This window comes from Pongo abelii, chromosome 1 (assembly GCF_028885655.2).
Source record: "Pongo abelii isolate AG06213 chromosome 1, NHGRI_mPonAbe1-v2.0_pri, whole genome shotgun sequence".
Taxonomy (NCBI): Eukaryota; Metazoa; Chordata; class Mammalia; order Primates; family Hominidae; genus Pongo; species Pongo abelii.
Window position 1 is genome coordinate 76,154,284 of NC_071985.2, and position 19,760 is coordinate 76,174,043.

Sequence of the window (19,760 nt, forward strand, 5' to 3'; positions counted from 1 at the left end):
CGGTCATGTCTCTGCCCACAATGGCGAGGAAGGGCGGGGAAAAGGGGCGGATTTAGGGGGTGGGAAGAAGGTGGTATTGGATGAGGGGAAGATTGAGGGAGGTTAGGGGGAGGAGCCGAAGCGGACGCTGCCGGGAGCGTGCGTCGTGACGTCATCAAAAGACCTCTTATATACAGGAGCCCAGGCACCATATTGTCTTTTCGAGGTGGGAGTCTACTGAGGTGAGGTATGTTTTATCTTTGCGAATGTTGCGGGTTTTTGGTCCCTCCAGCCTTTGTCTGCTAAGATCACCCTGAACTGACTGGGACTTCTAAGCCAGTCGCGCGCCTTTGCAGGGCCTATAAGTTGAGGATGGTGGGGGATTGCACATATGGTGCATGCGTGACCTAAGCTGCGATTATGTTGTTCGAGTAGAACTGCGGAGAAGCCTCGGCTCTCGTGCCCTGCCTCTGATGAAGCCTGTGTTGGTAGGGACATCTGAGAGTGATGATGAATGCCAACCGCTCTGATGGTGGCACATGCCGAGTCAACCGAGTAAGCTATTGTTAAGGGCCGTGACCCGAGCCTCCATCAGCCGCCCGCTCTCATGAAAGGCTGTCGGTGGTAGTCCACGTGCTTCTCTTAAGTGCCTGCATTCCGCAGTGTCACCAATATTTCCATTAGTGTTTCTTTTGTCTTTTTTTTAAGACCGAGCCTCGTTCTGTCACCCAGGCTGGAATGCAGTGGCTCGATCTCGGTTAACGGCAACCTCCGCGTCCCGAGTTAAGCAATTCTGCTTCAGCCTCCCAAGTAACTGGGACTACAGGCGCGCGCCACCACGCTAGGCTTTTGTATTTTTAGTAGAGACGGGGTTTCGCCATGTTGGCCATACTGGTCTTGCACTCCTGACCTCTGGTGATCCACCAGCCGTGGTCTCCCAAAGTACTGGGATTACAAGCCGTGAGCCACCGTGCCCGGCCGCCATTGGTGATTCTTAACTGCGGGTGCAGTGCTCTTTTGTAACATTAAGTGTATCCTTTACTTGTCGCTAGATAATGAATGGTATGTTACCTACATCATTGGTTTTAAAAGACGACATAAAGAACCGTGGAACAATGAATTAAAATCTGTACCCGATCTCTTTAGGTATGGTGCTGGGTGCAGATGCAATGTGGCTCTGGATAGCACCTTATGGACAGGTAAGAATCGGGGAAAGTATGGTGGGAAGAATGAAATCTAAGAGGTGGTCTCAGCCTGTGATGCTTTAAGAGTAGTGGACAGAAGGGATTTCTGAAATTCTATTCTGAGGCTTTAATGTTAACAGTATTGATATTTAACGTGACTGCTGTGAGGTTCATTCTGTTTTGCTTGCATCTTTTTGTTTTCTAGTTGTGTCCCAAAGGAAGGATGAGAATAGCTACTGAAGTAAGTTGAAAATCTTTAAATCTCAAAAAGATTTAAAGCCATTGGATGTGCCACAATGATGACAGTTTATTTGCTACTCTTGAGTGCTAGAATGATGAGGATCTTAACCACCATTATCTTAACTGAGGCACCCAAAATGGTGATTTGGGGAACAGAGAGAGTACACCTAAGTTCACACGAAGTTGTTTCTTCCCAGGTCCTAAAGAGCAAGCCTAACTCAAGCCATTGGCACACCGGTGAGAAACCTCTATATTGTACTTCACACTTTTAAGGGATTAGAAAATAGCCAAAGCAGTGGTGATTATCTATGTTAGTGTTTGTCTCCCCCCCTTTTCAAATGAGAATTTTGCTCTCATATTGATACTAAGTTTAATACTGAAGAAAATGTGAAAACAGATACTATGATGGTTGCATAGTTCAGCAGATTGAATCATGAAGAGATGTACTATCTGTCTGATGTATCTGGGGTGGTTGTGGTTTGCTGTTAATGGTTAAGCAGTGTACCACCAATCTACCATTAAAATATTCTTTGCTGACAATTTTGTATTAAAATTACAGGCATTAGACAGAAAACTGGAAGTTGAAATGGTAAGTGAAACTATGTCCAAGTAAACAGCTAACTGGGCAAACTGCCTACAGCACAAATGGCTTTTTAGGGTTACCTCCTACTAGTGCTGAATGCATTAAATAAATGGTGGATTCTTGTCTTGTTATGATTAATAAGAAAGTTTGTAAATGCAGCCTGGATGATGATAAGCAAATACTGACTGAACATGAAGGTCTTAATTAGCTCTAACTGACTAAAGGCATTTGTTAGTTTTGGCAGGGGGAGAACACTCACCTGTGGCTATTCTAAGACCACTCTTATTTCTTAGGTGGAGTCCAACTTGTCTGGACCAGCTTAATGGTTCTGGTACGTATTAATGAAAACAGTAGATAGACTTAATGAAAATGCTGATAGTGATATACTTACTGCTGAGCTAATGGCTTAAGGCTTGGCTGATGAATACTGACTGTATTTTCCTTGCGCATGTTTGGAACGGTGTTTATGTGTTTTCCTTGAGCATGTTTGGAACGGGGTTTGTGTAATGATGTTGATCAAATGTCTGACCTGAAATGAGCATGTAGACAAAGGTAACACTGAAGAACCCTGTGACAGACAACTTTGAAAAGAGTTTAATGATGTTTAGCATTTTAATGGAAGTCCTCATTTGTATTCCAGCTCCTGGTAACGTTTTTATCCACGGATGGCTTGCTTGGGTAAGGACATGAAGACAGTTCCTGTCATACCTTTTTTAAAGGTACATATTTTGTTGATGTTAATGTTAATTGATTGAGCTACTGTTAGTGATGATTTTAAAATTAAAACAGATGGGAATCTCTCTGAGAAAGAAAATGGAGATTAATCTTAAACTGAAACAGTAGTTGGGAAATCTTTTAGAAATCCACCTATTACTATCTATTGGTAAAGGAGATTATAAATTTCTGCAGGTATGGAGAGTCGGCTTGACTACACTGTGTGGAGCAAGTTTTAAAGAAGCAAAGGTATAGCAGTCCCAAGTTTTTTTTTTTTGAGACAAGAGCCTAGCTCTTACGCAGAATGGAGTGCACCGGCACTATCAGCTCACTGCAACCTATGCCTCCCGGGTTCAAGGAATTCTCCTGCCTCAGCCTCCTAAGTAGCTGGGATTACAGGCATGTGACACCATGCCTGGCTGATTTTTGTACAGCTATGTTGTCCAGGCTGGTCTCAAACTCTTGACCTCAAGTGATCTGGTGACACTGACCTCCCAAAGTGCTGGGATTACAGGTGTGAGCCACTGCGCCCCGCCTCAAGTCTGGTTTTTAAGTGTTGTAAAGCCGATACAATGATGATAACATAGTTCAGCAGACTAACACTGATGAGCAATATTAAGTCTTTCGCTCCTATCTGATGTATCTGGCGGTAACATTCTAGTTTATGCCCTGAAAAGGGGAATATAGCCATTCTATAACGTTTGGAGATTTTGGATTACTCCTAATTGTATGCAAGTTGTCTTACTGTGTATTGTCCCTTAATTTCAGGACTCAGAATTCATGCTTGAAGAAATGCAGGTTAGTTTAAACTTTTAAGGAAATTTTTAAGGTGGCAAAAGGTTTTGGTGACATATACACCTTAATCTGTAGATGGGAGTGATTAGCTGTTTAAAAGTTAAAATGTGACTGAGAAGGAAATTGAGTAGGGCAAATTTTAAATGGGTATTATTTTTCATCTTCAAACAGGCAGACCTGTTATCCTAAACTAGGTGAGTGAGCTTTTGGTACATGTGATGATTTTCAACGCAACCAATGATGTAATGATTCTGCCAAATGAAATATAATGATATCACTATAAAACCGTTCCATTTTGATTCTGAGGTTACTCTACTAACAAGCATCACACATTTGCTTTTTGCCATGATTAATATGTTGGCTTTGCTTTCAGGGTTTTTAATGACCACGACAAGCAAGCATGCAGCTTACTGCTTGAAAGGTGAGGATTGTAAATGTTGGGACTATTATAATTGCAGAATACATGATGATCTCAATCCAACTTGAACTCTCTCACTGATTACTTGATGACAATAAAAGATCTGATATTCTGCATTCCCATGTAGCATTTTAATTGAAGTCTGTAAATGTGGCTAAAAGTCTTATTTTTTGAGACAGGGTCTTGCCTCACCCAAGCTGGAGTGCAGTGGCCTCTGAAGCTTACTACAGCCTCAAACTTCTGGGCTCAAGTGATCCTCGGCCTCCCAATGGTCTTTGTAGACTGCCTGATGGAGTCTCATGGCACAAGAAGATTAAAACAATGCTCCAATTTTAATAAATTTTTGCAATCCATCTGGAGTGTGTAGTGTTTATTTCAAAAAAGGACAGTGCTTTTCATCTGTTCATTAGTTGTAAGCATAAATCACATTCAAAGGCTATTATAATTCCATGGCATTTGCTTCATTAACACTGCAGCCAGTTAAAATTTTATGGGTATTTTACAAGGTGCCTTATGCATTAAAGTGCAATATTTCCTAATTCTCCATATGAGCAAATTGTCAGGTTTCATAGGCCGCTGTGCTAATTGGTTTTGAGCTTAAAGTATTGATGGAGCTACTTTGGAGAAAGTCATGGTGAGTCTGAGGCTGGGAAAATAAGTTACAGAAAACACTATAGAAATGCCCAATTAGTGATAGGAATTAATGGAATTGGGAAAATCTACAATCCATAGCCATGGTGATAGGTTTTTGGCAAGCAAGTGTTTAGGGATGCCAAAAGTGGGTAGAAGGGGCCCAACTGGTTTAAGGCAATCTGCCCCAGGGAAACAGGACCAAGGGGCCAAAATTCCAAGGTAGGTCAATTTTAATTTCAGTGTCAATACAGCTGTGCTTATAATGATGTCTTTGTTACCAGTAGTGGTTTTACAAATCTGTTTCCGGGCTAAAGCACTTTAGTCCCATTAATGATAATAAAACTTCAGTTACCCTCTGAATTTTCCTTTTTTTGAGACTGAATCCTGTTGCCCAGGCTGGAGTGCAATGGCATGATCTCAACCACTGCTCACTGCAACTTCCACCTGGATTCAAGCGATTCTCCTCAGCCTCTTGTAGCTAGGACTACAGGTACCTACCGTCGCAACCAACTCATTTTGGTATTTTTAGTAGAGACAAAACCTGTCCTCCCAAAGTGCTGGGATTACAGGCCTGAGCCACAGTGCCCAGCCTCTCAGGCCTTGTATGCTTCATGTTTTCTTCAGGACCCTTCCCATTGTCATTTCACAATCTCATTGAAACGTCAGCTTATGCAGTAAATGCGTGTAAGTTTTGTAGATTGGGAATACCTAATTGTGTCTAAGAAAAAAGGCCTCCCCCTCCCCCAAATAAGCACATTCTTTCATTTCCTGGGACCCACCCAGATGTCTCACACAGGCTGTAAAACAACTACCACCACCTGGCTGGGTGCTGAGGTGGGCGGATCACCTGAGGTCAGGATTTCAAGACCAACCTGGCCAACATGGTGAAACCCCATCTCTACTAAAAATATAAAAATCTAGCCGGGTGTAGTGGTGGGCTATTGTAGTCCCAGCTACTCGGGAGGCTGAGGTTGCAGTGACCCGTGATCGTGCCACTGCACTCCAGCCTGGGTGCCAGGGTGAGACTGTCTCAAAGGAAAAAAAAAAGGCTGGGCGTGGTGCTTCATGCCTGTAATCCCACCACTTCGGGAGGCTGAGGCGGGTGGATCACACAGGAGTTTGAGACCAGCCTGACCAACATGGTGAAACCCCCACTTCTACTAAAAATACAAAAGTTAGCCAGGTGTGGTGGTGCGCACCTGTAATCCCAGCTACTCGGGAGGCTGAGGCAGGAGAATTGCTTGAACCTAGGAAGTGGAGGTTGCAGTGAGCTGAGATCATGCCAGTGCACTCCAGCCTGGGCAACGGCGAGACTTGGTCTCAAAAAAAGAAAACACACACACACACACACAAAAAACTACCACCACCTACCCCAAACGGTTACCCTTTACTCTTCATGCGATCACCATGACCTATTATGTGTTTTGTTCTTACGTCCCCCACAAGAATGTAAGCGCTTCAAGTTTATTCCTTAATGTTGGAAAAATGAATGAAACTGCAAATGTAGTAGATCAGTTTTTGGGGAGGTACCAAAGACAAGTTGGTAAAATACCTTGATTTTGAAGTGAAAAATGATGTTACATTTCAAAGTATTTTTTCGCCAGGTTGGCTCAGGCTTCGAGACCAGCCTGGCCAACATGGCAAAACCTGGTCTCTACTGAAAAAAAGCGAAAATTAGCCAGGTGTGGTGGTGTGGGCCTGTAGTCCCAGCTACTCTGAACCCTGGAGGTGGAGGTTGCAGTGAACCAAGATTGTGCCACCTCACTCCAGCCTGGGCCTCCTAGGCTCAAGTGATTCTTGTGCCTCAACTACCTGGGTAGCTGGGATGACAGGTGTGTGCCACCACTCCCAGCTAATTTTGTTTTTTTTTTTTTTTTTTGTATTTTTAGTAGAGATGGAGTTTCACCATGTCAGCCAGGCTGGTCTTGAACTCCTGGCCTCAAGTGATCCAACTGCCCTGCCCTCCCAAAGTGCTGGGATTACGGGTGTGAGCCACTGCATCCAGCCAAGTTCTATTCTTTTTTTTTGAGATGGAGTTTCGCTCATGTTGCCCAGGCTGGAATGTAGTGGCGCAGTCTCGGCTCACTGCAACCTCCGCCTCCCAGGTTCAAGCAATTCTCCTGCCTCAGCCTCCCAAGTAGCTGGGATTACAGGCGTGGGTCACCATGCCTGGCTATTTTTGTATTTTTAGTAGAGAGGGGGTTTCACCATGTTGGCCAGGCTGGTCTCGAACTCCTGACCTCGTGATCTGCCCACCTAGCCTCCCAAAGTGCTGGGATTACAGGCGTGAGCCACCACATCCAGCTTCTTGTTCCCTCTTTTATATATAAGTGCCATTTTCTGAATCAAAACTTTTTGACAAGCATATTAAAAGATTTCAGTTGTATGTAGTAGCTCATGCCTGTAATCCCAACACTTTGGGAAACCAAGGTGGGGGAATGCTTGAGTCCAGGAGTTCAAGACCGGCCTGGGCAACATAGTGAGACCCTGTCTCTACAATTAAAAAAAAAAAAAAAAAGTGAGCCGGGCATGATGGTGCATGCCTGTAGTCCCAACCACTCATGAGACTGAGGTGGGACGATTGCTTGAGCCCAGGAGGTTGAGGCTGCAGTGAGCTGTGTCACACCACTGGATTCCAGCCTGGGTGACAGGGTGAGATGTTGTCTCAAATAAAATATTAAAAAATTGTATCACCTTATTCAGCATTCTGTTGTTTAGCAGTTTTGGAATTTTAGTTGTTAGTAAATCTTGACCTTGAGTACATGTTATTTTGATATTCTGTGTGACAAAATGGGAAGTATGCATGAAGCACATCTGCTACAAAGTATGGATGTCTAGATTTTTTTTTCCCTAGAAAAAGTAGTTACAATTGTTTGAGATACAAGCTGAACTAGCTGCTTTTTTTCACAGAACATTTTTAGTTGAAAAAAACCTGACAAATTGATTATTCATATTTTAGGGGTAATTTTGGCAGAGATTTGCTCAAAAAAGAACAAGTCACCTTGGAAAAAACTGATGGCATTTGTTGCCAATGATAAAACTCAAGCTTCCAAATGAAACCTAAAATTTTGGAAGGCTTGTATACACTTCTGTGCCCTTATGGCTTCCTCAGACTTACAGACTTTTGTAATGAGATTGGTGGTAATATTAATTAATGGTATTTTGTTTTAGATATTGTATATCAAAATGTGTCAACATTTGGAAGATCTGCATAACTCAGTGAACCAATATTTTCCAAATGATCAATCACTGGACTGGTGTTACAAATATCACACATAGGTAAAAGTTCTATTTAAATACAAGGTACACCAATGGACTTTAGAAAAGCTCATCAATACGATTTCAGAATCCACATTGCAACTAACCTTTAAGGAACTCTACTACTTGACATATTTTGGTGTGGTATCAAAGAGAATATCCATAATTATCAGAGAAAGCTATTAAAATACTCCTCCCCTTTCCAACTTTATATTTGAGTGGGGTCAGATTTTCTTCATAGACTTCAACCAAAACAGCATATAACAACAGATAGGATACAGAAGCAGATAACAGAATCTAGTGTCTTCTATTAAGCCAGAAATAAAAAATATTTGCAGAAATATAAAACAATGTTACTCTTCTATTTTTTTTTTGAAAATAATTATTTTTAAAATAAAAACATGGCTGAGTGTGGTGGCTCACGCCTTTGTAATCCCAGCACTTTGGGAGGCCGAGGCAGGCGGATCACCTGAGGCCAGGAGCTTGAGACCAGCCTGGTCAACATGGCAAAATCCCATCTCTACTAAAAATACAAAAATTAGCCAGGTGTGGTGGCGGGCACCTGTGGTCCCAACTACTCAGGAGGCTGAGGCAGGAAAACTGCCTGAACCTGGGAGGTGGAGGATGAAGTGAGCCAAGATCGCACCACTGCACTCCAGCCTGGGCAACAGAGTGAGACTCTGTCTCAAAATAAAATAAAATAAAATAAAATAAAATAAAACATGCTATTTGTGTTAACATGTAATGGGTTATTTTAAAATGAATTAAACATTTAAACTAAATCATTAAATTAATTATTTATTAATTAAATAGGAGGCTGAGGCAGGAGAATCACTTGAACCCAGGAGGCGGAGGTTGCAGTGAGCCAAGATGGCGCCACTGCACTCTAACCTGGGCAAGAGAGCGAGACTCTGTCTCAAAAAAAAAAAAAGGTATAAATCAGAAGAATTTCGAGGCAGAAGTGAAGACTGAGTAGAAGAAAACAATTTCAAAATCACTGATCAAGACCTTGTTCTCATTTTGTAATTTTTTTTTTTTTTGAAATGGAGTCTTGTTCTGTTGCCAGGCTGGAGTGCAGTGGCATGACCTCGGCTCACTGCAACCTCCACCTCCTGGGTTCAAGTGATTCTCCTGCCTCAGCCTCCTGAGTAGCTGAGACTACAGGCGTGCGCCACCACACCCAGCTAATTTTTGTATTTTTAGTAGAGACGGGGTTTCACCATGTTGGCCAGGATGGTCTCAATCTCTTGACCTTGTGATCTGTCCGCCTGAGCCTCCCAAAGTGCTGGGATTACAGGCGTGAGCCACTGCACCTGGCCTCATTTTATAATTATTAGTTTATTAAAACTTTTATGTGTATGATTAGAACCTAAAATCACAATGAGTTTTGGTGTTCACTTGTTCGCACATTTGAGGTTAATCTAAGGTCGATTAGAATTTTCAATTACTTATAATTGAGAGAAAGTAGTGTTCAGTGATTAATAACATCTTTGTTGTCTTTTTTTTTTTTTTGATATGGAGTCTTGCTCTGTCACCCAGGCTGGAGTGTAATGGCACCATCTTGGCTCACTGCAACCTCTGTCTCCCAGGTTCAAGCAAATCTCATGCCTCAGCCTCCCGAGTGGCTGGGATTACAGGCATGCGCCACCATCCATGCCTGGCTAATTTTTGTGTTTTTAGTAGAGACAGGGTTTCACTATGTTGGCCAGGCTGGTGTTGAACTCCTGACCTCAAGTGATCCACCCACCTCAATCTCCCAAAGTGCTGGGATTACAGGTGTGAGCCACCACTCCCGGCCAATATTATCTTTAAAACTAAAAATATAAACAGAAAATTGATAAGTAAAATGACTTTTACTATTGATATCAGTTTTGTTTAATCTGAAACTATAAAATAGAGATACATCTACCTATTTATGGATGGATAATATCATCATCTCACATTTGTGGAATGCTTTATAGTTTTTCAAAGTACTTTTATTCACTTTATCTTCCATATATGTTATCTCCTCTGATTCCAGCAATAACAGCCCTGTGAGGTAGCCAGGGCAAGTTATGTATTTTACACATTAGCAGGAAGGGAGGCTAAGAGAGGTTTATGTAACTTGCTCAGGCTGAAACACTGAAGAAAAATTTGTGACTCTCATTTCAGTGATGTTTTCTGATTATAAAATATTATGCTACTCCTCACTATATTATGTTGATGGTTGAAATGTCATTATAAAGCTTAATTTATATGATTCTCTTGAGGATGATGAAGCAAATGCTCCATCAACTCACTAGTTTACAGGGGCAAGCATTTTCCTACATTTCACACATAATTTGATTACCTCTGTCCTAAGTGAATAATCTACTATCTGGGTATGAGAAACATGATTTGAAAACACTAAACCACTATATTATTCCAACAAAGAACCATCTTTCACACCTAAGTAAAAAGGAACTTCAAAAAAAGTCCTAACCAAAAAAAATCCGCATGATGCATGAAATCAAGTCAAAATTGGGTATCTTCTATCTGTTTCTTCATTGTGGTGAAGAATGTTGCCTGGATTCCTTCCATCTAAAGACTTGATTGTCAGACCTGTGGCAGAACTCTAGATCTGACTTTAGCCTTGGGGAAGCAAAGAGGACAAAACCTAAAAGCTCAACTTTCTGCATGGTATGCATGATTCAATGAGCAGAAACTTTGAAGTCTGTTGGCCTGGAGACTTGGATATGATAGGGCTTCAGTTCCTCAGGAGGGACAGAATCTGGGGTATTGCTCATGAGGTCATGTCCCCGGAAGGACTTTGGGAAGGCTATGACATCTCTGATGCTTGGAGATCCAGTGACAAGGCATATCAGTCTGTCTAACCCTGTGAGTAAAATACAAAGATAACAGATGAGAAATGTAATCTAATGTTGGAAATAACTTAGTTTTTCTATAAAAGTTGTAGAGAACTTTTAAATAAGAATCTTTAATAAACTGTAGCCAACCATCGTTCCCTACCTTTTTAGAGAACTTTTGTTTGTTTGAGAGGTTGTTTTCTATCTCATTCTGGAAAAGTATTCAGGACTGATGTTCACATGCTACTTGGATTGTCACAGCGATTAGTGTTCCTAGCAAAGGCTTACTAAAGGCCCTAAAACAGATTCAACAGTATATTTGGTGCTTGGCAGGGAACTCCATAAACACAGAAGGAAGTCCCTATTATTGGGGCCTACAATCTAGGTGAGCTTCCTAGAATTTCTTACTCTTCCTTGCTTTGACAAAACAAGCAAAGTGAGTAACCATGGCAATCAGAAGGACACTGGCATCTTCCTGTTTTCATACAAGCTGAACATTATGGAGCAGTGCTTTCCAGACTCCAATGAGTGCGTCTGTGAGGCCATGGGGATTTGAACAATATTGACTTAAGATCTGCAGTTTTAAGCTATTAATGATCTTTCAAATGCAAATTATCAGTTAAGTTATATCTTTATAACTGTTAAGATATATTTTAAAAATATATTACTCAAATTTCAACAGAAACTTACATTCTCATGGAACTCTTGGACTCATCCTTCCACCTCTACCAACACAAACTGAGAACCCGAATTTGAGATAGTGCAATGGAATTCAGTTTATCTTATAAAAGGAAAAGTTGTTTACCTAAGGCAATTCCTCCATGAGGGGGTGCCCCATAATCTAAAGCCTGGAGCAGATGGGAGAGCATTTTCACATCCTCCTGAAATTCAAAATATAATTCAGTTTAAATATATTTTGAAGGTCCACTAAGTGCCACCATCTAGGCTTAGATGATAAAGGGGAAACAAAGTTGAGTTTTAAAACACCTAAACCTGACTTAACCAATAATAAAAGTTTATTGGAAAAGTGTAAAGAAAAAATTACCTTAAGTGATTTGCAGGTTAGCAAGGGAAAAAGACAAGTCATAGATTATTATAACATGTACAAAAATGCCTAGTGTTCAGTAAATGCAGCTTTTACTGTATTCACAATGCAAACAGAGTGAGACCAAATGAGGAGGTGGTGATAAAAAGGAGGAAAGTCTCCTGTCACAGACACCAAGGGAAGAGAGCATTACTAAGTGGGCAACATTGTCAAATGCTGCCAGGAGGAAGGAGAACTTAAGGGCCAAGAACAGGCCACTGGATTTGGTGATCTTGTGAGTAACTTTTGTGGGGCAGTACGTGTAGAAATGTTGAAAATGTGTTTGGAAATGGTTCTCTAACCAGGCTACAAATCAGGATCAAGTGGGAAGCTTCAAACAAACAGAGGCCAAAGCCTTATGCTTAGAACTTTTTTATTCAGCTGGTCTGATGTGTAGCCAAGGCACCAGTGTTTTTTTTAAAGCTTTCCAGGTGATTTGATTGTAAGGTGCAGCAGGGCTGAGAACCACTGTTTAGGGAAGCAACAGAACAGTGTATTCTAGAATACAGTAATGTATTCTAGGCCAGATGTGGTGGCTCACACCTGTAATCCCAGCACTTTGGGAGGCCAATGCAGGCAGATCACCTGAGATCGGGGGTTCAAGACTAGCCTGGCCAACATGGCAAAATGCTGTCTCTACTAAAAATACCAAAAAAATAAAAAAAAAAGGCTGGGCGTGATGGTGTGTGCCTGTGGTCCCAGCCACTTGGGAGGCTAAGGCAGGAAAATCACTTGAACCTGGGAGGCGGAGGTTGCAGTGAACCAAGATCACGCCACTGCACTCCAGTCTGGGTGACAAAGCGAGAAAAAAAAAAAAAATGTATTCTTATTGACTCTTGAAAAGTTTGACAATGAGAGGAATGAAAAAGGCTGAAAACTGCTGACTGGAAGCTGGGCTGGGCAGGAGGATCACTTGATCCCAGGAGTTTGAGGCTGCCCTGAGTTATGATCATGCCATTGCACTCTAGCCTGGGTGACAGAGTGAGACTCCATCTTTTTAAAAACAAACAAACAAACACACAAAACCCAATGGGTGATTGGAGGCTTTGACTTGGCAGGAGAAAAGTTAACAGATTTCGGCTGGGTGCGGTGGCTCACGCCTGTAATCCCAGGACTTTGGGAGGCCAAGGCGGGTGGATCTCTTGAGGTCAGGAGTTCGAGACCAGCCTGGCCAACATGGTGAAACCCTGTCTCTACTAAAAATACAAAATAGCCGGGTGTGTTAGTGCGTACCTGTAATTCCAGCTACTCAGGAGGCTGAGGCAGAAGAATCGTTTGAACCCAGGTGGTGGAGGTTGCAGTGAGCCAAGATTGAGCCACTGCACTCCAGCCTGGGCGACAGAGCAAGACTCTGTCTCAAAAAAAAAAAAAAAAAAAAAAAAGGTTAACAGATTTCACAATGCCCTTAAACTTTAAGGACACTGAAGGCTTAAAGCTAAAGGAGTCATCTCATGGTCCGAGTTCTCCTTCCATCCTACCTCACACTTGTCAGTTAATCCCACAAAACGATCTTTTAGGACCAGACTCTCTCAGACCTTTTCCTTTCTGAAACCTACCCAAGCCTTCTACAGCATCACCAACAAACTTCAAATTCTTAGGTCTGCACCTGTACAGACTCTTCTTTTACTTTTAAAAAATCCTGATTACTCCACTATCACTAAAATATATCCCTGCCTTAAATATAGCTAAAGTAGTATCTAATAAGTGATATAAAATCTTTTCAAACTTCTCTCTCTTTCTCTGACATTATCAACATTTTTAGTCACTTCAGACTGCATGGTTTTCATTTGATTTGATTTTTATTTTTTTCAAGCTGCATGGTTTTTTTAAGCAGGGTAGTGGTTAGGAGCATGGGCTTAAGAGCCACCTCACCTGGATTCAAATCCTGACTCTGCTTACTTTTGTACTGTCACTTTGGCGAGTTAAGTAAGTTGCCTCAGTAAATCTCATCTTTAGAGTGGGCAGAATAAGGATATTTATCTGCACTATTATAATAAGGGTATTTAATATGCACTATTAATTAGTACTTAAATAGTGCTGTTTAATAGTGCTATGTGCCAGATACTATTTAAGCATTTAATATTATTATTTACTTTTAATATTATTATTTACTTTTCAAAGTCCTACATTAAAGGTAGAGAGATAGCTGACGCTATTTTGTATCTTGTGAATCCTCCATTCATAACAAATGTTTAATAAAATAGGCTGATTTAAGTCAGATGCAGTGGTTCATGCCTATAATCCCAGCACTTTGGGAGGCCGAGGCAGGAGGACTGCTTGAGGGCAGGAGTTTGAAAGCAGTGTGAGCAACATAGGGAAACCTTATCTCTTCAAAAAACTAAAAAAATTTGCCAGGCATGGTGGCATGTGCCTGTAGTCACAGCTACTTGGGAGGCTGAGGTGGGAGGATGGCTTAAGCACAGGAGATTGAGATTGCAGTGAGCTATGAATGCACCAGTAGACACCTGCCTGGGTGACAGAATGTCTCAAAAACAAAACAAGCAAACAACAACAACACAAAACTGAAAAATATTCTGGTAAAAAAAATAAGCCCAGGATAGCAGATGATGTTTGTTACCTTTAGTAAGGTTGCCAGGATATAACGCTGTAGCTCTGCATTGTGAATTCGAATCGAACCACCTCCTATTTCATTGCCATTTAAAACCAAGTCATAGTGTTGGCTACGGGCCTAGAAGATTCACAGAGACTTTATGTTAGAGAAATTGTCTGGTTTTCTGTTCTACAGGTTGAAGACCCTGCAGATTCTTAAAGATAATGTATTACTACTAACTCAAACTCCACAACTTCTTCTGGGGCTTCCAGAACTGGGTCCTATCTTTCATCAGACCTTGAAGTCTGAAGTTCTTTGCCTTTATATACACATTTCCTTTTGATTTGGAAGTATAGATACGGTACCTTTTTGGGCTCAGTGTACAGGAGGTGTATGTCACTGGGGTGGGGAGCAGTAAATGGGTGGTGGGCCGATTCCAGCTCTCTGGGATTTTCCTCCTTGGGCAGGAAGAGTGGGAAATCTACCACCCAAAGAAAAGAGAACAGAGTGGGGTCACGGAGCACCACTCCTCTTGTTTCTAGAAGGTCAGCACATTCCAGTCGTAATTTTCCCAACAAAGAGCACTGCAAACAGAAGACATAACATTGAGTTAACTTCTTGACAGAGCAGGCAGGAAATGACACAGCCTGGATTCCGAAGCCAGGCCATTCTCTAGGAAAGGATTTGCCAATTAACAGATAGGATGCCCTTTGCTTCTCAGGACACAAAGATCTGAGGATGAGTCTGATTGCAACAAGGTTGAGAACAATCATCAGACTCAATCAACTGGGTGAGTACCAAATAACTCGGTGATTGAGAACACAGGGATCAGCACTTCATAGACCTGGGTCTGAATCTCAGTGTGGCTAATTACGAACTTTTCTGTATCCTTTTTCATTGTAAAATTGGGATAAAAATATCAACTCCAAAAGACTGCTGTGAAGCTTAAGTAAGATAATGTACATAAGGTGCAGGACCTGACAAAGTATGTGAGTGGTGGTCGTTCTGATTATTTCCTCACTTCTCTTGAAGGGTTGTGGTGAGGATTTGGTAAGTGCCTGGCACACTGTTAATGTTCAGTGAAGGCTGGCTATCACTACAGGTAATGCAAATTAGAGGTCCATTGAAGAGTGTGGCCGGGTGCAGTGGCTCACACCTGTAATCCCAGCACTTTGGGAGGCCGAGGCGGGTGGATCACAAGGTCAGGAGTTCTAGATCAGCCTGACCAACATGGTGAAACCCCGTCTCTACTAAAAATACAAAAATTAGCCGGGTGTGGTGGCACGCACCTGTAATCCCAGCTACTCGGGAGGCTGAGGCAGGAAAATCGCTTGAACCCGGGAGGAGGCAGAGGTTGCAGTGAGCCGAGATCACACCACTATACTCCAGCCTGGGCAACAGAGTGAGACCATCTCAAAAAATAAATAAATAAATAAATAAAATAAGAGTGCGAATTTTGGAACCCAACTTCATGGGTTAGAAATCCAGCTCCTCCACTTCCTGGCTGCGTGACTGTGAGCAAAATTTTAAGCTCTGTGCCCCACTTTTCTTCTTTTTAAAATAGCAACAGTATCAGAACTTCTTTCATAGGGTTGGCATGAGGATTAAATGAGTTAATGCATACAAAGTGCTTAGAACAAGGCTTGGCAAATACTAAGTGCTTAATAAGTGCTACCTATGGTGTGCAGGACTTCCCTGAGAAAGGACAGCTGGTTAGAACAGTGACATATGCCTAGAGACATGATAGGGTGTTATTTTGCAGCCCATTCTATCTTACATTTATGTCTACATAAGGGACCTTCATTGTGACATTTTCAGAATGTTATTGTTATTCCTCGAAAGTCTGGTTTCTAGCTCTCTTTCAAGGAGGGCCTTGTAGGAATCAGACCTATAACTTCCTGAAAATGAAACACCAGCATGTTTAGTTCATACCAAGAGAACGTTTAATAGCCAAATTAGTTTGGAACAAAATCCCGTGTTCTTTTTTAAGAAATGCATTCATAATAAAATTTGGAAATAAATAACTTTCTTCATTTTACTATTGTAGGGGAAGGGGAGACGGGGGATTACATTTAGCTTTGAAGATGAACTCTGAAACTTTTTCTGTGGAAGAAACTGATAAATGAAAATATAGATGAGAAGAAAGAACGTGATGAAGTACTAGTTAGACACACTATCATTTTGAAAAAACTATATACTAAAGTGAAAAAATAAATTTATATCATGCTTGATCTTTACAGTACATTTTTAATATTCATGTTTGACTTTGTACTACACTTTTCTATATTTTACAAAGATCCCTAAAGCTAATTCAGTCTTCCATATCCCCTGAAGAATCATGACTCAGCCAGTGCATGATAGCATTCACCACCTACAGCTGCTGTTCTTGAGGAAAAAGGGTCCCACTTTGACCAAGTTGGTCCAGGGGTGTCTGCCAGCCCTCCAGCTCTCCAGTGGTCTGATCCATCCCTCCACAATTTAGGAATGCATTATGTATAAAAATTTGAGACTCCTAATTTTCTTCATTTGTGAAATCTTGACACTGAAAATATTTTTTCATGGTTATATGACTAATTTCACTACCCCTTAATCTAAGTGGCTTTTCTAATCAGGCTCAGGTCTAATCTATTTAAGTAATGCCAATGGAGGCTGGTAGCTATGAAAAAAACCCTTAGTTTTTTTTTTTTTTTTTTTTTTGAGACGGAGTCTGGCTCTGTTGGCCAGGCTGGAGTGCAGTGGCGCGATCTCGGCTCACTGCAACCTCCCCCTCCCAGGTTGAAGTGATTCTCCTGCCTCAGCCTCCCGAGTAACTGGGACTACAAAATACAAAAATTAGCCCACCACCATGTCCGGCTAATTTTTGTATTTTTAGTAGAGATGATGTTTCACCACGTTGAACAGGCTGGTCTCAAACTCCTGACCTCAGGCGATCCACCCACCTTGGCCTCCTAAAGTGCTGGGATTACAGGCGTGAGCCACCATGCCCGGCCAACCCTTAGTTTTTATACAGTGCATTATAAAGCACTATAAGATTTATGCAGGCTGGGCACGGTGGCTCACACCTGTAATCCTAGCACTTCAGGAGGCTGCGGCGGGTGGACTGCTTAAACTGAGGAGTTTGAGACCAGTCTGGGCAATATGGTGAAACCCCGTCTCTACTAAAATACAAAAAATTAGTCAGGTGTGGAAGTGTGCACCTGTAATCCCAGCTACTCAGGAGGCTGAGGCAGGAGAAACTCTAGAACCCGGGAGGCAGAGGTTGCAGTGAGCCAAGATCGCACCACTGCACTCCAACCTGGGCAACAGAGCAAAACTCCATCTCTTAAAAAAAAAAAAAAAAAGATTTATGCAGAGCAGCTCCATTTTATGAATTAACAGTCTACAGTTCAAACATATACTATATACATAGGAGGGTAAGGCATTGTTCAGCATCAACAGCACTGATGCTTGGAAGTAATTTTTCTTACTGCTTTATTGTGCTCTCCAGCAGTTAGTAGGACCATATCTTCCTCTTGGGTCTCCATTAGTCTGATTAATTCCAGTCTTTGTGACTCCATTATGAAGTTAGCAACTGGAGAATTCCAGTTTCTATTGGTGTTAAGGAATACAGGTAAGATTTCCTGTGTAAAAGAAAAAGACTTATTCACGTTTTTTTTTTTTTTGAACAGTGGGATTAATTTATCTTCTTATAGTACAAAGATTTCCGGTTCCCAATAGAAGAGAATTTAAAAGAGATTATCTCTATTATTTCCATGAACCCATTCAAAATGATACTAAGGGAATTTTATAAAGTAGGCTTGGCACGGTGGCTCATTCCTGTAATCCCAGCACTTCGGGAGGCTGAGGTGGGTGGATCACTTCAGGAGTTCAACACCAGCTTGGCCAACATAGTGAAACCCCATCTCTAGTAAGAATACAAAAATTAGCTGTGCCAGTTCTGTGTGCCTGTAATCCTAGCTACTCAGGAGGCTGAGGCATGAGAATCATTTGAGCCTGGAAGGTAGAGGCTGCAGTGAGCTGAGACTGGGCCATTGCACTCCAGCCTGGGTGACAGAGTGAGACACAAAAAAAAAAAAAAAAAAAAAGTCATTTCAACATAATGAAAAAAAAGGGAGAGGAGATGAAGAATGGAGAATAATATCAGCAGATGAGAGATTTCTGCGAATTTTTGGCAGATTGCAAGGGAACTGAGTAGGAATGATTAAAGAAGCAAGGTGCAGGAAGGTCTGGCATAAAGAACAATGGAGGCAGCCTCAGCACAAGAAGGAACTGATTTTACCCTGCAGAATTCTGGAGAGGCTCAGGACTCTTAAGCCTTGAGTGCCTAGAGTAGCCTTGCTGCTCATGCTAAACTAAACCTACCCATTTACAAAGCCTCTCTCTTGAGCTTCCAACCAGGTTTTTTTTTTTTTTTTTTTTTGAGATGGAGTCTCACTCTGTCACCCATGCTGGAGTGCAGTGGCCTGATCTTGGCTCACTGCAGTCTGCCTCTCCGGTTCAAGCAATTCTCCTGCCTCAGCCTCCCTAGTTGCTGGGATTACAGATGTGTGCCACCATGCCTGGCTAATTTTTGTATTTTTAGTAGAGACGGGGTTTCACTATGTTGGCCAGGCTGGTCTCAAACTCCTGACTTCAAGCGATCTGCCCGCCTTGGCCTCCCGAAGTGCTGGGATTACAGGCGTGAGTCACTGCACCCGGCCCCAGCCAGCTTTTAAAATGCCCCATTCTTGAATATGTACAGATAACCAACAATCACTGCACATTGAAAAAACTCTGCAGCATTAAAAAAAAAAAAAAAAAAACCAAGATAAACCCAAAAAATTAGCCCCAGAGAAAACATAAGTTACGGACCAAAAGAGAATTTGAATCCTCAAAGGTACTAAAAAATATATTTTATAAATAAAACCAGAAAAAGATGCAGTGAAAAAAGCTACTGGGAAATAAAAAAAAAATTCAACAGAAGAGTTGAAGAAATCCCCAGGAAAATAGAACAAGACAAAGAAAATGGTGAAGAATGACATGCAAAAGAAAAGAAACAGGTTAAATTGGTTTGACGTACAACTAGTAGAAATTCCAAAGACAGACTAGAAAAAATGATGAGGTCAAAATAATTAGATAATAAAAGAATTTTCTACACATAAAAAGACATAAACCTTCATATTGAAAGGGCTCTTCAAGTGTGTAACACATTAAATGAAAAATGATCAAAAGGCAAACAAACTCTGAAATTTCAGAACATAAAGAATCAGAAGGCAAAAAGCTTCCAATGAGAAAAAACCAGGTCTGCTATAATGGAATAAATTCACACAAGCATCAAAGCATCAGACTTCTCATCAGTAACAACAGATAGGAGAAGAAAGTAAAGCAATGCCTTAAATGTTCTAAAGCTGTGCTGTCTAGCAATGCACTGTGTCTATTTACATTTAAATTAATTAAAATGAAATAAAGTAAAAAGTTCAGCCATTTAGTTGTAGTATCCTATTTCAAGTGTTCACT

At 41.4% G+C, this 19,760-nt stretch overlaps 1 protein-coding gene, 1 long non-coding RNA gene and 10 other non-coding genes across 35 annotated transcripts in view; 11 read left to right on the forward strand and 1 right to left on the reverse strand.

Moving 5' to 3' along the window:
- Positions 1–28: 28 nt before the first annotated feature.
- Positions 29–4,266, forward strand: LOC100936956 (uncharacterized). Of its 20 annotated transcripts, none has more exons than XR_654963.3 (12): positions 29–221; positions 1,032–1,178; positions 1,369–1,404; positions 1,601–1,640; positions 1,963–1,992; positions 2,280–2,317; positions 2,627–2,705; positions 2,896–2,949; positions 3,469–3,498; positions 3,667–3,689; positions 3,869–3,916; positions 4,093–4,266. It is a non-coding gene; the product is annotated as an uncharacterized LOC100936956 (long non-coding RNA). The 20 variants fall into 20 exon arrangements; XR_008511378.1 differs by having other exon boundaries at positions 2,627–2,664; XR_654960.3 differs by having other exon boundaries at positions 62–226.
- Positions 439–518, forward strand: LOC112131365 (small nucleolar RNA SNORD74). The gene has a single exon (XR_002913451.1). It is a non-coding gene; the product is annotated as a small nucleolar RNA SNORD74 (small nucleolar RNA).
- Positions 1,231–1,290, forward strand: LOC112131453 (small nucleolar RNA SNORD75). Its single transcript, XR_002913524.1, has one exon. It is a non-coding gene; the product is annotated as a small nucleolar RNA SNORD75 (small nucleolar RNA).
- LOC112131301 (small nucleolar RNA SNORD24) lies at positions 1,453–1,534 on the forward strand. The gene has a single exon (XR_002913396.1). It is a non-coding gene; the product is annotated as a small nucleolar RNA SNORD24 (small nucleolar RNA).
- Positions 1,801–1,868, forward strand: LOC112131431 (small nucleolar RNA SNORD77). The gene has a single exon (XR_002913502.1). It is a non-coding gene; the product is annotated as a small nucleolar RNA SNORD77 (small nucleolar RNA).
- On the forward strand, positions 2,146–2,206 carry LOC112131370 (small nucleolar RNA SNORD44). The gene has a single exon (XR_002913453.1). It is a non-coding gene; the product is annotated as a small nucleolar RNA SNORD44 (small nucleolar RNA).
- LOC112131432 (small nucleolar RNA SNORD78) lies at positions 2,488–2,552 on the forward strand. The gene has a single exon (XR_002913503.1). It is a non-coding gene; the product is annotated as a small nucleolar RNA SNORD78 (small nucleolar RNA).
- Positions 2,744–2,828, forward strand: LOC112131315 (small nucleolar RNA SNORD79). The gene has a single exon (XR_002913409.1). It is a non-coding gene; the product is annotated as a small nucleolar RNA SNORD79 (small nucleolar RNA).
- Positions 3,265–3,346, forward strand: LOC112131371 (small nucleolar RNA snR60/Z15/Z230/Z193/J17). Its single transcript, XR_002913454.1, has one exon. It is a non-coding gene; the product is annotated as a small nucleolar RNA snR60/Z15/Z230/Z193/J17 (small nucleolar RNA).
- On the forward strand, positions 3,728–3,804 carry LOC112131361 (small nucleolar RNA SNORD47). Its single transcript, XR_002913448.1, has one exon. It is a non-coding gene; the product is annotated as a small nucleolar RNA SNORD47 (small nucleolar RNA).
- On the forward strand, positions 3,951–4,027 carry LOC112131309 (small nucleolar RNA SNORD81). Its single transcript, XR_002913404.1, has one exon. It is a non-coding gene; the product is annotated as a small nucleolar RNA SNORD81 (small nucleolar RNA).
- Positions 4,267–9,758: 5,492 nt separating the features above from the next.
- DARS2 (aspartyl-tRNA synthetase 2, mitochondrial) overlaps positions 9,759–19,760 on the reverse strand; it is a 33,509-nt gene continuing 23,507 nt past the window's right edge. For 2 of the 5 annotated variants that reach the window (XM_063719438.1, XM_054538222.2), the window contains 5 exons: positions 17,732–17,884; positions 14,630–14,848; positions 14,292–14,402; positions 11,435–11,510; positions 9,759–10,658 (listed from right to left, as the gene is read on the reverse strand). In XM_063719438.1, the coding sequence (XP_063575508.1) occupies positions 10,474–10,658; positions 11,435–11,510; positions 14,292–14,402; positions 14,630–14,848; positions 17,732–17,884 (744 nt within the window). In that variant the 3' untranslated portion in view covers positions 9,759–10,473. 5 annotated transcript variants of the gene reach the window in all.